Source organism: Silene latifolia, chromosome 9 (assembly GCF_048544455.1).
Source record: "Silene latifolia isolate original U9 population chromosome 9, ASM4854445v1, whole genome shotgun sequence".
Lineage (NCBI taxonomy): Eukaryota > Viridiplantae > Streptophyta > Magnoliopsida > Caryophyllales > Caryophyllaceae > Silene > Silene latifolia.
Genome location: NC_133534.1, coordinates 202,942,509 through 202,958,003, shown reverse-complemented (window position 1 = coordinate 202,958,003; position 15,495 = coordinate 202,942,509). Strand labels below are relative to the sequence as shown.

Here is a 15,495-nt window from a genome sequence, read left to right as displayed (position 1 = left end):
TCTTATGGCTGGCGAGCTTCCATACGTAGTCTAATGGACTTTAAACGACCCTCCCCGATAGTCGACAGACTCTAAAATGTTCCCGACGACAGGTCCTTGGTTCAGACCCCTTGAGCCGCCTCGCGTCGCCATAGTCGTCAGGTTGTAATCTTCGATTGACCTGAGGGCTATACTTTGACTTTCGCCTTGTCCAAGCCTTAGTCAAAGTGGGGGCTCTGTAGACACCTCGTTTCTACACCTCCCGCAAACACCAGGTGATGATTGGGCCGCATGTTTGGTACACAGAACGATTTATGACAGTTCGTAAGTTTATCGTCAAGTGATCGCTCAAATACTTGTGTCTACCCCTCGGTTATCATCTAGGTGTCATTACGGTCGTTTTGGCAGTAATTAGAGTACATTTGGAGTCCGGGTAAAAAACCGTCTTCATTTCCTAAAACCGTCAAATCCCGAGTCAAAGCAATGTGCTTGTCTACCTAAGGTTAGGATGTCATAAAATAATGAGATTATATCTCATTTTTAGTCTCATGTCTCTTCATTAGGCTAAACTAAAAGTTTACATTACAAAATGTGCATTTCATTTAAAAAAAAAAAAAAATTGGCTAAAATGACAACCCAAACTTTAGGCCCGTTTTACGAGGTGATAACGACTTTTTTGGGTCAGGCCTATTTCACAGAAAGTTCTAGATCTCTTTCTTAGCTTTCCAAAGCCACAAAAATCACCTTATTCCGAGTCTTGTAGAGAAAGTTATGCCTAAAATACGACAGGCTGTCAAACGCGCTTTCTTGCGCAGGAGGAACCCGCTGAGGAAAGGACGCAGCAAGTGCTGCGCCTCTTCCAAGGGACGCAACTCTGCTGCGCCTTTTCCTCAAGGTTTTCTTTTTGTCCAAGTTTCCGTGTTTAACCTAAGTCGGTTGTTTCCGGATCTTTCCTTCCGTATCCTACTCTTACCATAATTCCTCCGCGTGATTAGTATAAATAGGAGCCTTCGCGCCTCATGTTTCTCACGCGAGTGTCCGCCCTTCTCTTCTCCCTTTGCATTCTAGACCTTTGTTCTTACTTTTTGGCGTCTACGTGCTTGAACATTCGACCACGTAAGCTCGGATCCTTCTGAGTACCAGCCTCGTTTGCATGACCGACCAATTTGACTAACTCCACCATAATAAACTTTAATCAATCTGTTTTAATTCCTCTTACGAGGGCACTTTCGTTACATTCGAGTCGAGCATCACTAATCATAAACTTAATTCATCTCGTTTCGTCAAATATGTAAGTCTGAGGGTGTAAATCTCTCCTTTTATTTATTGTTATTTACTTTTTGTATTCATCATGTAAGGTTTATGTCGAAAATACTTCTTAAAACCGATTTGTAAAACCTAGCTTTAAAACCCTTTTTGCGGATTATCAAAAGACAACCGTCGAGAAAGGACGCAGCAACTGCTGCGCCTCTTCGAAGGGACGCAGTACCTGCTGCGCCTCTTCGTGAGGCTGCCGCAGTTCCTGCTTCCTTTCTTCTTCCTTCGTCTTTTGTCAATTCGTTTGTTTTTATTTTCTTTCGTTTGTTCTTCAATTCATTGATATAATAGCATAGTAATTCTAACATGTAATATATTATCATCATTAGTATTTAATTCATCTCATTAATTTCCGACTTAAATCCCAAATAACCAATATTTGCGGGTTTTCGTCATTAAACTCAATTCGGGTTTTAGAGGTTCGATTTACCCATATTGAATCTCTGGAATTCATCATTGATATATTTGCATCTGTTTATTTATTGTCACCGTCATATGTTCGTCATTAATCCATCGTATTTAGCCTAATTAGTTTAATTGGTTAATTTGTTCATTAATCATGTAATTAATTCGTATTAATCAACTTCATCCATATTCGTCTCATCCATGTTTTATCGTTTTTATGACCTTAATCATATGTAAATAACTTATTTAATCACTTTCATCCGAGTATATATTATAAATCAATCATTAAATTAACCCACGAACATTAACGATTTGCAGTTCCGGCTTCACAGCCAGAACTCACCCTTGGAACAGACGCAAAGAATCAAGCTGCGCGCCTCTTCCAAAGGGCGCGATCTCTTTGCGCCTCTTCCAGGTTGATTTCTGCCTCTGAACTTCCGTTGTTGCTTGACCTAGTTTAATTAGTTTACGTATAATTGACTATTAACCGTATTATCGCCTACTGATTCATTCGTTAATTGTTTTATTCTTTTTCTCAAATTATCCGTTTTAAAGGTATTTTCGACATAAATCGCTAAGTCCAATGTAATTATTGTAATTTTCTTTATTGTAATTTTATTTATTATATCTATCATATTTCTTGTATTATGTAATTGAACACTAACTCCTACTTTGACATTTATTGTATGTTAAATTACGTGTCAACCGACTTAGTCTAATTTTTCACATGTTAGGATTAAAACGTTGGATGTTGCATTGCATGCATATAACCGACAATGTATCGAGTATGAATAACTTCCCTAATCATTAGTAGAGGCGGCTATCGAGGCGGGCGGGATTAGGTGTTTGATCAAAAGAGCTTCCTAATACGTACCCTCACCCCTTACTCCAGATCTCTGTGAACATCCGTGTTCATTGGCATCCACGAGAGTCATTCTAGACATAGAATGCTAAGGGTAACGAGTTCTTGGTGTTCATGTCACTACTTTGTGTCTTGACATGACACGAGGTATTCGAACGGTTCCAATTTCCCATAAAAATTGGTGGCGACTCCACAAATGCAAACGCTTGTTTCCCAAGCGCCCCCGTGGGCCCATTGTCCACAGGCTCAAAGGGGGTGAATAAAAAAGGGAGATAATGGAAGAGACAAAACAAGGCAATTTGGCTATGTGAGGTTCATATGCATGTGGAAACAAATTTTATTTCATAACTTGTGCACAAAAAATGAAATGCAAATCATGGTCTAAGGACGGAATGACACACTTATGCGTCTAGACATAACACGTCTCGCGAGGAGACCTACTCACAATCCTAAGTGGGGGTCGGGTACGAATTCACCGACCCTAGGAGGCTCTAATCCTCACATTTGAGTAGTTAGGTCGAGGTCTAGGTCTGGCCTACGGTCCTTCCGGTCTCACAAGGCGGCCAAAACTTGGTGGACATGCCCTTTTTCCATATGGTAACCATGTGACACGGGTGTGAGCCACGAGGAGGGGGAAGGCACAATCAAGACATAACTCATCATTGGGGTATCATAATCCCTCCCTAGACCACATTTTTTTGAAAACATGTATTCACAAACTCAATGCAAACGCAAATTAAGCACAAACAAATATATACAAGACACAACGCATGCGGAAATTAAACAAATATGAATTGAAACGTGCAACAAGTTTGACTAATCCTAGCAACACATCAACACCAACAATCCAAAAGTTCCCCAAGGGAACATCCAAGGCACAAAATTTCCCATCCTCCTTCAAATATGCAAGATATATAAAGAAAGAACGGAAAAAGGAGAAAGAGATAAGAACGTCTATACCAAGCGGTCTTCTAGTCTCCTTTTTGCCTCAAATGGTCAATGCTTATGCCAAAGGTTAGCCAAACATATATAAACAATGCAATATTTTTGGAATTTTTGGAATTTTATCGATTTTTAGGCATTTTTTATAATTTTTCAAATTAACAAGTATATATGTATATGTACAAATATAAACAATATTCACAAAGTGGATATTTCCCTCCCCACACTTGAAATTTACATTGTCCTCAATGGAACAAAGTATAGGGAGAGAATCGTAAAAATAAACAACATATTTTTGGTGGTTTTTGAATTTTTCGAAATTAAAGAACATGTTTTTGGATATTTTTAAATTTTTCAAAATAAATAACATGTTTTTGTATTTTTAAAATGATGGAATTTCCTCCCCACACTTATTTATTTACATATTTCCAATGGAAATAAATGTGTGGAGGAAATTCGGAAATGAAATACATGTTTTTGTTGATTTTTTTTTTTTTCAAATTTTTAGTGGTTTTCAAATAAGTATGCAATGCATGATCTAACCTATATGCAATATTGAAATACGATGCAAGCTATACTATATGAATACAAAGAGAGCTAATTTATATTAGCTCCTTTTCGGATCATGTCACTAAATGCAAAATGCGGTAAAAACTTAATTAAAGAGAAAGAGAATATATACATTGCGGTGGTTCTTGAGTAACTCCACCAAACCTCTTCATTCAAGGACTTCATTCAACCGGGATCAATATCCCTAGATCCCACCAACCTTCCACCTTCAACACAAGAATCAACAAGACACGAACCCTTGGTCTTCATCATCAAAGCATGCAACTTACTCATGGCATCTTGAACTTCTTGCCATTTTCGGTTCATTTCTTCTTCAAGCTTTTCCTTAGTCTCTTTGTCAACATTAGGGTCACATACCCTCTTTCCTTTTGATCTCTTCCTCCATCTCTTTGGCTTCTTCTTATCAATTCCTGGTTTTGATTTTGGAGGGGGATTGGTGCTAGAATCGAACTCGGTTTCCCAAGTCTTGCCCTTTTCCCCACACTTATCTTTAGCATTCACTTCTTCTTCAAGGAACTTATTCGGTGGCTCATCATCAACTTTTGGCTCACAAGAAATCAATAGTTCCATGTTCTCATCTTCATTTTCATGGAGTTCTAAAGTTTCCACGACAAACATGTTTTGAACCACGGTTTTCTTTGAAGCATGTGGTAGCTTGAATTCAACTTTTTCCTTCCCAACTTTGAATGACAATTGTCCCTCTTTGACATCTATGACGGCTCCTCCCGTGGCCAAGAATGGCCTACCAAGAATGACACGAGAGCGTCTTCCCATAGGGATGTCCAACACAATAAAGTCGGTAGGAATTGAAAGCTTACCAACTTGAACCATGATATCCTTGAGAATCCCATTTGGAGATTTGATTGTCCCGTCGGCAAGCTTGATTGTAATGGAAGTGCGGGTTAAGCTTGAAATATTTAACCTCTTAACAAGGGCAAGTGGTATGACACTCACACTTGCCCCTAAGTCACATAAAGCACTATCCACCCTTTGGTCACCAACGGTACAAGGAATTGAGAAACTCCCGGGGTCATCAAGTTTGATGGGGATTTCTTTAGATTTGACCACATTGCACTCCTCACTTGAGGCATCAAGCTCATGTCCACTAATGTCCACTCTTCTAAAAATGACTTCTTCAAGGAATTCGGAATAATGAGGCATATCCACCAAAGGTGGATTGGAGGTTTCCATTTTCACTACCAAGTTTATAAACTTGTCATACCTTGAAGTATCATTGGCCCCTTCTTGCTTGGCCAAACAGTGTTCTTCCACTATGATCATCTCTTCTTTTTCCGGGCTCCTCTCAACTTCCACCATCACATTTGGTGCTTCCACAATTTCTTCAAGCACAAATTCTTCACTCATAGTGGTTGGTGTAGTCATAACCATCTTTCCCTTATCCGGCTCGACTTCAACATCCAAGCTTGTACCATGAATTGTCATTATTTTCTCAAGCACATAGTCTTCTATGCTCTCTTTTTCGGGCTCATGGTCAACTTCTTGGAATGTTGCCATAGCCATGGAAAAGGGAGTAGTGTAAGATAACTCCCCTTGACTTGGCATATCAAATGACTCTTCTTTTTCCTCTTCAACTCCAACCATGATTGCATTAACTTCCTTTGACTTCATAGGGTCTCTTGGATTTTGCCCTTGTCTTAGAAATACACCCGGTGGTTTTTGAGAACTCATGAGAGCTTGGGAAGCCACTTTAGCTTCAAGATTCTTGATTTGTTGTTGGGTATTACTTGCCAAATCCCCTATCAATTTCACCAAGTTGTCATATTTATCATCTCCCATGATATTACTAGCTTGGGGTGGTGGCTCTTGGTTGAAAGGTTGGTTGGAAATTGGAAGAGGAAAGCCATATCCTTGATCTCTAAAGTTGGAAGTTTGGTTGTTCCCTTGGTAACCTTGGTTAAACCCTTGATTTTGCCCTTGGTTATACCTTTGATTATTGTTGTATCCTTGATTGTTCCAATTGTTGTTGTTCCATTGATTGAATCCTTGACCAAACCCTTGGTTGGCTTGGTTTCCTTGGTAAAAGTTTTGATTACCTTGGTTCCCTTGGTTACACCCATAATCTTGGTATGCTTGAGATTGGTTGGCAACATTTTGGTTGGATCCTTGGTTGTTGTTGAATGAGGGCCTAGGTGGACGGTTGGAGAAATTGTTAAATGCTTGGAAAGCATTCACCTCTTGCACATTGTTCCCATCAAAATTGTTACGGTGGTTATTTGCACATACTTCATAAGTGTGACCTATACCTCCACATGACTCACAAGTTGATCTTTGCATCACTTCTTCCATGGATGGTCCATGAGATGTGGTAGTTTGGCTCACTTGGTTCACTTGATTCTTCTTACTCAATTCTTTAAGCTTCTTGGTGAGCATATCAATACTGATAGATGTACCGTCAGGGGTTCATCCTTGACTGGCTTGGTCAGTAGCGGAGGTGAGGATAGATATGCTTTTAGGTCTTCAAAGGCTGATTGGTGGCCAGGAGTCCACTAGAAGTCTTTGTTTTTACTGAGCAGGTTATAAAATGACTTGCACCTCTCCGATGACCTGGAAATAAATCTATTCAGCGCGGCTACTCTTCCTATCAACTTTTGTATATCCTTGACACTTTTTGGTGGTTCCAGTTCCAGGATAGCTTTGATCTATTCAGGACTGGCGTCAATCCCTCTTTTTGTCACCATATAGCCCAAGAACTTGCCTGCTAAGACTCCGAAGTGGCATTTGGACGGATTTAACTTCATGTTAAATTTTTCCAGTATTTGGAATGCCACTTCCAGGTCTTTGACATGGTCCTTTGCTTTCTTTGATTTAACCACCATGTCATTAATGTAGACTTCCATGATGTCTCCAATTTTATCTTTAAACATATTGTTGAGTAGCCTTTGGTAGGTTGCCCCTGCATTTTTCAATCCAAAAGGCATGGTAGTAAAGCAATATATCCCTCTTTCAGTAATGAAGGTTGTACTCTCCTGGTCCGGAGGATACATTTTTATTTGATTGAATCCACTGGAGGCATCCATGAATGTTAGCATCTCGTGGCCTGCGGTGGCATCTACCATTGTATCAATATGTGGTAGGGGGAAAGGATCCTTTGGACAAGCTTTGTTCAGGTTGGTGTAGTCCACACAGACTCTCCACTTGCCATTCTTCTTCTGGACGACTACCACATTGGCTAGCCAGTCAGGGTACATAACTTCTCTGATCATTCCCATGTCTAGTAGCTAGTCAACTTCTTGGTTGATGATTTCATTTCTTTCTGCAGCAAATTTTCTTCTTTTTTTGCCGTACAGGCTTAAATGACTTGTCGATATTTAATTATGAGTTATAACATCAGCATCTATACCAGTCATATCAAAATGTGACCAAGCAAAATAAGACATCTTAGTTTTAAGAAAGCTGACCAAATTGGGTCTGACTGAGTCAGGTGCATCAGATCCCACAAGTATTTTCCTGTCAGGATAATCTTGTTCTAGGATGACCTCTCCTGTCTCCATCTGCGATTGAGCTATATTTGCATTCTTGATAGGGGACTTTAATTGCTATGCAAGGGACTTACCTGACTTTGAAGGTTTCAAAGCCTGAGTGTAACATTCCTGAGCTGCTTTCTATTCTCCTCTGATGGTGGTTATCCCCCATTCAGTTGGTATCTTTACACACTGGTGATATGTTGATGGGATGGCTTTGAAATTGTGGATCCAAGGTCTGCCCAGGATTACGTTGTACAAGGACAGGCAATCCAGGACTCCGAATCTTTCATATGAGGCTACCCCTTCTGCGTAGGTTGGCAAGTTGATTTCTCCCAGGGTATTCTTTGTTTCTCCGCTGAATCCGACCAGGACACTCGACTTCTTGGTGATTTTTTCTTCGTCTATTTTCATGGCTTTAAGGACGTCTAGCATCACTAAATTAATTGAGCTGCCTCCATCTATAAGGATCCTTGACACCTTAGCTGTACCAATTTGCATGGTAATCACCAGGCTATCATGATGCAGATCTGGTACTCCCTGTAAGTCAGAGTCATCAAAATTAACAGCGGGTAGTGATTTAGATCTAAAAGGAGATTGAAGTTTTGACTCCCTGATAACTTTTTTGGCGGCTGAACTGGTCAGGCCACAGATTTCTGAGCCTCCGTTTATGAATTTGACTTCATAAATGGGGGGAGGAGGAGGAGGATCTCTGTTATTCCCTGGATCTCTTTTGCCTGATCCTTCATCTTTGCCTCTGGGTTGCTAGATCAGATCTTTGATGTAACCTTTATTTAGGAAGAACGCCCCTTGTTTCCTGAGCTGAATGCATTCCTCTGTGGTGTGTCCAATGTCCTGGTGGAAGTCACACCATCTTGAAGGATCTTTCCTGGGGTAGTCTGATTTCTTGGGCCATCTGACTGTGTCTCCAAAGTTCTCCAGGCGTTTGATTAACCCTGCAATATTTATAGAGGAGTTATATTCAGGAATAGTTGGTAGGCTAGAAAGGTTACCTTTGTATTCTTGTGCCGTATTGACTTTAGACCGGTCAGGCCTAGAATAAGGTGCTGATCTGGAGTTGCTTCCTTTGTGGTAGGAACTTTTTCTGTTGGTGTGGCCATAGCTTTGCTTTCCTCCGAATGAGTTTGTCCTGAAGTTGAGATCTTCTTTCAGTCTGATATGCTCTAAGACACTAGACTGAACGGTAGCAAAGGTCGGGCAGGCCTTCTTGGTGAGATCTGCATAGATGTCACTGTCAAGCAAGACTCCCTGCCTAAATGCTTCCACTGCCGTCTTCTTGTCACATCTGGGGATGGCCACCTTCTCTTTGACAAATCTGGCCAGGAATTCTTTGAGGGGCTCGTCCGGGAGCTGCTTCACTCTGAACAGGTTGCTAGGTCTCTTTGTCATGTCCCTGTTGCTTGCGAACTGTTGGTTGAAGACATAGACCAGATCCGCGAAGTTCTTGATGCTTCCATTTGGGAGGTTGATGAACCACTGCAATGCTGCTCCGGTCAGGGTAGTGCCAAAGCCTTTACACATGCAAACCTGCTTGAGTTCACTGGGTATCGAGGCTGATAGCATCTTCTGCTTGAATATGGAAACATGGTTTTGTGGATCTGAGGTCCCATCATAAGTTTTCATATATGGAACGGTGAATTTTTTGGGGAGATCAATCTTTGCAATATCATCCGCAAAGGGTGAATCAGCAAAGCTATCAGCTTCCACTTCAGCTACAGGATCTAGCACTCCGGGTATATTCTCTATCTTGCTGTGGAGTTTCTGGATTTCCTGAAGCATGGTCATCATTATTGCTACATCAGTTTTGTCCATTCCACTATCAGGGGTTGTGTGTGGATTAGGGTAGACATCCTTCTCTAGAGTTCCAAAACTGGAGAAGTAAATCTGCTTGATGATGGATGAGAATGGAGTTCCAGGCTCAAATCTGGTTTTAGAGCCTGAAGCCTGATTCTTCAACTTCTTCTTCTTCTGGCTGGATTCTGATTCTTTGAGCCTAGTGATCTCAGACTCCGCCTGGGCCGCCTTTTCTTTTACTGTTTCCAGTTCTTTGATTTGAACCAAGGCAGCAGCTAGTGGCTGTTCTGGGGTGAGTTCAACCATATTCTTGCGAGAGTATTGAATGAGGGATGAGGAAGTTTTTTGAGAATTAATGAACTAGATGCCCCACGGTGGGCGCCAATTGTTTTAGCAGGATTTTCTCTGGAGAGATCCGGCCTGCTTAATATATGGTCAGGGTATCTAGTTCTGTAAATTATAAGTGAAAATATAAATGAGATATAGATAAGAATGAGAAATAAGTAATGTTGTTGTATTTCTTATATTGGCTGAATACAAATATTGTGTATAAACTCGAGTACCAAGGAAGAATGTGAGTAATTAGTAATTTTTAATGAATTATCAATAATCAATGATTGATCCTTTACAATTGTTCGAGGTAGCTATTTATATGTCCCAAATACTAACGTTGGATGCTCCTCAACGTCTCTCTTAGCCATTGATAGTTGTTGCTAAAAAATAGGGCACATTCCCTATTAACTCTCTTGACTTAGTCTTCCTCAACAGACATTAGCCTGCTGCGATAATAGGATGCTTTTGGAATTGGACTAGGTCTTCCATGAAAGTAGGACACGTATATTTCCCCTTTACATAACCGTTATGTTGCCTGATAATTTAATCTGGCTTGTTTAAGAGCTCTGCTAGGCTGTTCTATGCTTTCCTGTCTTGGTATCAAACTTTCTGTAACACCCCATACTCCAAGTGCCTTACCAGGACCACTCAGGTATAAGGATGCTACCATCTCGGTTACCCATGGCAATGATAATCATCAGACAATAACGAAACAACATTTAAATAGTATAACTTTAGTGAAAGGTTACAATCCAAAACCAAATACCAAAATACGAATACAAGTTCTCAAAACCAACTGTCTATCAGCTAAATGAAATGTTTATTAAACTACTAAAGCTACAGCGGAAGACTTCTATCATCAGACGGTGGCACATCCCAGCTATCCCATTAACTCGACTCATACCTACTCAATAACTGCTCACCATCCCCGAATGGATCACCACAGTTTTTAAAACATTAAACGGGGTCAGTACTAATCACACAATTTATATAACCAACAACACGGTAAACAAACAGCTCAAACGATCACACACACAATCACGCCCACTCCAATCAATCTCCGTCACCGACTGTCCACTGGACCAGCACTGCCAGTGGGGGACCACAGCCGTACCCACCAAATCCCCGCTCATCATACCGAGCGATAACCATGTCCCATTAATGTGCACATCCCCTCCCGTGACGGGTTCCACGGAGGGCGAAACTAGGGCGTGAAGCCACTCCCGCAAGTGACTCCACTCAGCCGAGAACGCATCTCGAGAACCAGAGACAAACAATCACAACCATCAAACAACAATCCACCAACAACCGTCACAATACGAATACGATAATATTCAACAATCACGAAACACCAACAATGCATTATGGGACAAATACTGAGTAGGGAAACCCTACCTGGAAAACAACACAGTTAGACGGTCTCACAGCTGATAACAAAAGGCTTCTTCTACGAATCCTCCTCCTAACATACAAACATATAATCACTACCAATCACGAAATACAACAAAACCCCCAAATCCCAAATTAGGGTTTAACCAACTTTAACGAAACACTATAAAAACGGTACGTAGATCTTACCCTCGACGCAAGGATCAAAAAGGTATAAAGAAAGGTAAAATCCGACCTTCCAAGCTCCGGGATTTGCCAACAATGCGATTGATGCGAAGAACGTAGTTTTTTTTCTCTTTTGAAAGCAATTAGGTTGTAAAAGTGTTTAAAGAAAAGTGGCGGAAGTAATTATATACTTAATCGCATTATTAACAAAACCCGACAAGTCATCACCCCGTAAACCGGCTACTCGATCGAGTAGCTGAGGTACTCGATCGAGTGCCCCCTTACTCGATCGAGTATCAAGGTTACTTGATCGAGTACCCAACAGGTCAGAAACTATTTTCAAAACGCAACACACCCTTACTCGACAGAGTAAGGCCTACTCGATAGAGTACCCAGAGACTCATAAAACCGTAGTATTACAGTCTTCCCTCCTTAAGAAGAACTTCGTCCCCGAAGTTCAAACCACAACAAGACAAAGACGCGCACTACAACACTCCCGACTCAACAACCAAAACAAAACTCAACATAAAACATGTTACTAACCCAAACTCAACCCGACTCAACCACAATAAACATACCGACACAACATAAAAAGGGTATAAAAACTCTTAAAAGTCTTCGCGATCATCTCCTACCCCCCTAAAAGAAACAAGGTTACGTCCCCGTAACCATACATACCTGATCAAAAAGGAAAGGGTAACGCTCTCTCATGGCCTCTTCTGCCTTCCATGTAGCTTCCTCAGCTTCGTGGTTAGACCAAAGGATCTTAAGCAAAACTGTCTCACCATTCCTAGTCTTCCTAACCTTCCGGTCAAGAATCTGCTTAGGTACCTCAAGATATGATAAGGACTCATCTAGCTCTAAGCTCTCTGCCTCTAACACATGTGACGGGTCACTCACATACTTCCGCAACTGAGATACATGAAACACATTATGCACTCTCTCTAACGCATCTGGTAAAGCCAGACGATATGCAACCTCTCCAACCCGCTCTAAGATCTCATAAGGCCCGATGAACTTCTGACTGAGCTTGCCTTTCTTCCCAAATCTCATAACCCCACGCATAGGAGACACTTTCAGAAGAACCTTGTCCCCAACCTGAAACTCTATATCCCGGCGATGTAGATCTGCGTAACTCTTTTGCCTATCCTGAGCTGCTCTCATTCGTTCCCTGATCATCTTAATCTGTTCAACCATCTCTGGTCCTAGAACCACTGCCTCAGCACTGTCGTCCCAACAAATCGGACTCCTACATCTCCTCCCATATAAAGTCTCAAACGGTGCCATGCCAATACTAGTGTGATAGCTGTTGTTGTAAGAAAACTCTATCAAATCCAACCTCTGTTACCAGCTACCACTAAAGTCCATCAAACAAGCTCGTAACATATCCTCAAGAATCTTGATCGTTCTCTCAGTCTGACCGTCTGTCGCAGGATGAAATGCTGTACTCATCTTCAAAGTTGTTCCCAAAGATTCTTGCAACTCTTTCCAAAACCTTGAGATAAATCTCGCATCTCTGTCAGATACTATGTCCTTAGGGACTTCATGTAACTTAAGCACGTTCTTCCGATAAGCCATAGCTAATTGTGCTTTAGTCCATGTATCTGTCATTGGCACAAAGTGAGCTGACTTGGTCAGTCGATCCACTATTACCCATATCATGTTGTTACCCTGTTGACTCTTTGGCAAACCCACGATAAAATCCATAGAAATGGATTCCCACTTCCACTCAGGTACCTCTAAAGACTGAATCTTACCTTGTGGTCGTCGCTGTTCCCCTTTAACTCTCTGGCATGTCAAACAACGGGCCACAAACTCAGCTGTTTCTTTCTTCATCCCAGGCCACCAAAACGTGTTCTTTAAATCCTTGTACAGCTTGTCACCACCTGGATGTACTGAATATGGTGTACAATGTGCCTCTGTCATGATAGTCTTTTTTAGCTTCTCATCATTAGGGATACACCACCTACCATCAAACCTCAAACTACCATCTGTATGAATAGAGAATCGAGACATTGTCCCTTTCTATACCCCAGCTCTCCACTCAACCATCTTAGGATCCAACGCTTGTTTACCTCGAATCTCATCATAAAGATCAGGCTGTACTGTCAAATCTCCCACGGCATCCCTCTCTGTATTATATGTATCCTAAACTTCCCCACCTCATCTCTCAACCTCATCAAAGATAGAGCTGTACACAAAGAATGCACACTCTTCCTACTCAAAGCATCTGCAACAACATTGGCTTTCCCTTCATGGTAGATAATATCCATGTCATAATCGCCAATCAGCTCCATCCACATCCTTTGTCTCATGTTCAACTCCTTTTGAGTGAAAATGTACTTGAGACTCTTGTGATCCGAAAATACCTTAAAGGTCGCCCCATAAAGGTAATGTCTCCAAATCTTGAGAGCAAACACCACTGCACCCAACTCCAGATCATGTGTAGGATAGTTCTCCTCATAAGGCTTCAATTGCCTAGAAGCATAGGCAATCACTTTACCATTCTGCATCAACACACATCCCAACCCATTCTTTGAGGCATCTGTATAAACCTCAAAGTTCTCGATCCCTTCAGGCAATGCTAAGATAGGAGCTGTGGTCAAACGCTCCTTTAATGTTTGGAACGCCGTCTCACAACTCTCATCCCAATGAAACCTGTTCTCTTTCCTCATCAAAGATGTCATAGGTCTAGCTATCTTGGAGAAATCTTTCACGAACCGTCTGTAGTATCCAGCTAAACCCAAGAAACTCCTGATTTCAGCAACATTCTTTGGTGCTTTCCACTTTGTCACTGCCTCAATCTTTGCCGGATTCACAGCTACTCCCTCCATAGAGATCACATGCCCCAGAAAAGCAACTTTCTCTAACCAGAACTCATACTTGGACAGCTTAGCATATAACTCATGCTCCCTCAAAGTCTGCAATACAATCCTCAGATGCTACTCATGTTCCTCCTTAGTCTTGGAGTAGACTAAGATGTCATCGATAAACACCACCACAAACTTGTCCAAAAACTATCTGAAGATTCTATTCATCAAATCCATAAACACAGCCGGTGCATTAGATAACCCAAACGACATCACCACGTACTCATAATGACCATACCTCGACGTGAAAGCTGTCTTTGGTATGTCCACCTCTCTAATCTTCACCTGATGGTACCCCGGCCTCAAATCAATCTTGGAAAAGACTGATGCACCACTCAACTGATCAAACAGGTCATCTATCCTTGGCAAAAGATACTTGTTCTTCACCGTCACTTGGTTCAGCTCTCTGTAGTCTATGCACAACCTCAAACTCCCATCTTTCTTCTTCACAAAAAGAACTGGTGCTCCCCACGGAGATACACTAGGTCTAATGTATCCCTTCTCTATCAGATCATCTAACTGTTTCCTGAGCTCCTCCATCTCTTTAGGACCCATCCGGTACGGTGCCTTAGAGATTGGCCCCGTCCCCGGTTTCAACTCAACCGTGAAATCTATCTCCCTCTTCGGTGGCAACCCCGGAATCTCCTATGGAAAAACATCTGCATACTCATACACCACTGGTATCTGATCAACTGTCGGACTCTCTATCCGGTCATCTCTCACATGGCACAAGATCAAAGGGCATCCCATCCTCAGATAAGACTTCAAGGTCATAGCTGCAATCAACTTAACTTTGGGTTTTACCACAAACCCACGATAAGACACACTAACACCTTTAGGACCTCTCAAAGACACTTTCTTTTGATGACAGTCTATCTTAGCTTCATACTTTCCCAACCAATCCATCCCGACTATCATCTCAAAACCGTCTAACGGAAACTCTAGCAAGTCTACAGGTAGATCAACTTGCCCAACTATCATAGACACATCTCTATACAACCTCCCACATGATACAGACTCACCCGAAGGTATAAAAACTTTTTCACTTACAGACTCATATACCCTCAAACCCAACCCTTTAACATGACTCGAAGATACAAACGACTGAGACGCCCCCGAATCAAACAAAACAAAGGTATGAATACCGTTAACAAGAAAAGTACCAGTGATAACATGTGCATCATCCTCAGCTGCTTTCTTGTCCATCATGTACAACTTTCCACTGGTCTTCTATCCACCTCCCTGGACAGTACTGATGTGGTCGGCTTAGCACCCGACCCCGATTGTTGTTGTTGTTCGTAGCTGGTTTCTGATAAGAATTACCGCCATTGCGGTTACCTCCACCCTGATAGCTCTGACTTCCCCG

General features: G+C 41.6%; 1 protein-coding gene across 1 annotated transcript; it reads right to left on the bottom strand.

Moving 5' to 3' along the window:
- Positions 1-7,698: 7,698 nt before the first annotated feature.
- Positions 7,699-9,678, bottom strand: LOC141602118 (uncharacterized). Its single transcript, XM_074422431.1, has 3 exons — positions 9,295-9,678; positions 8,479-9,234; positions 7,699-8,097 (listed from the first exon to the last, which is right to left on the bottom strand). Exons 1-3 carry the CDS (start codon positions 9,676-9,678, stop codon positions 7,699-7,701), a joined length of 1,539 nt encoding a protein of 512 aa, XP_074278532.1.
- Between the last annotated feature and the right edge of the window lie 5,817 nt (positions 9,679-15,495).

Coding starts and splice junctions, on each gene's coding strand:
- LOC141602118 (XM_074422431.1), bottom strand. CDS start 9,678: ATGGTTGAACTCACCCCAGAACAGCCACTAGCTGCTGCCTTGGTTCAA. Junction 9,235..9,294: donor TACCCGGAGTGCTAGATCCT/GTAGCTGAAGTG, acceptor GATATTGCAAAG/ATTGATCTCCCCAAAAAATT. Junction 8,098..8,478: donor TGGAGAACTTTGGAGACACA/GTCAGATGGCCC, acceptor TCTGACTTACAG/GGAGTACCAGATCTGCATCA.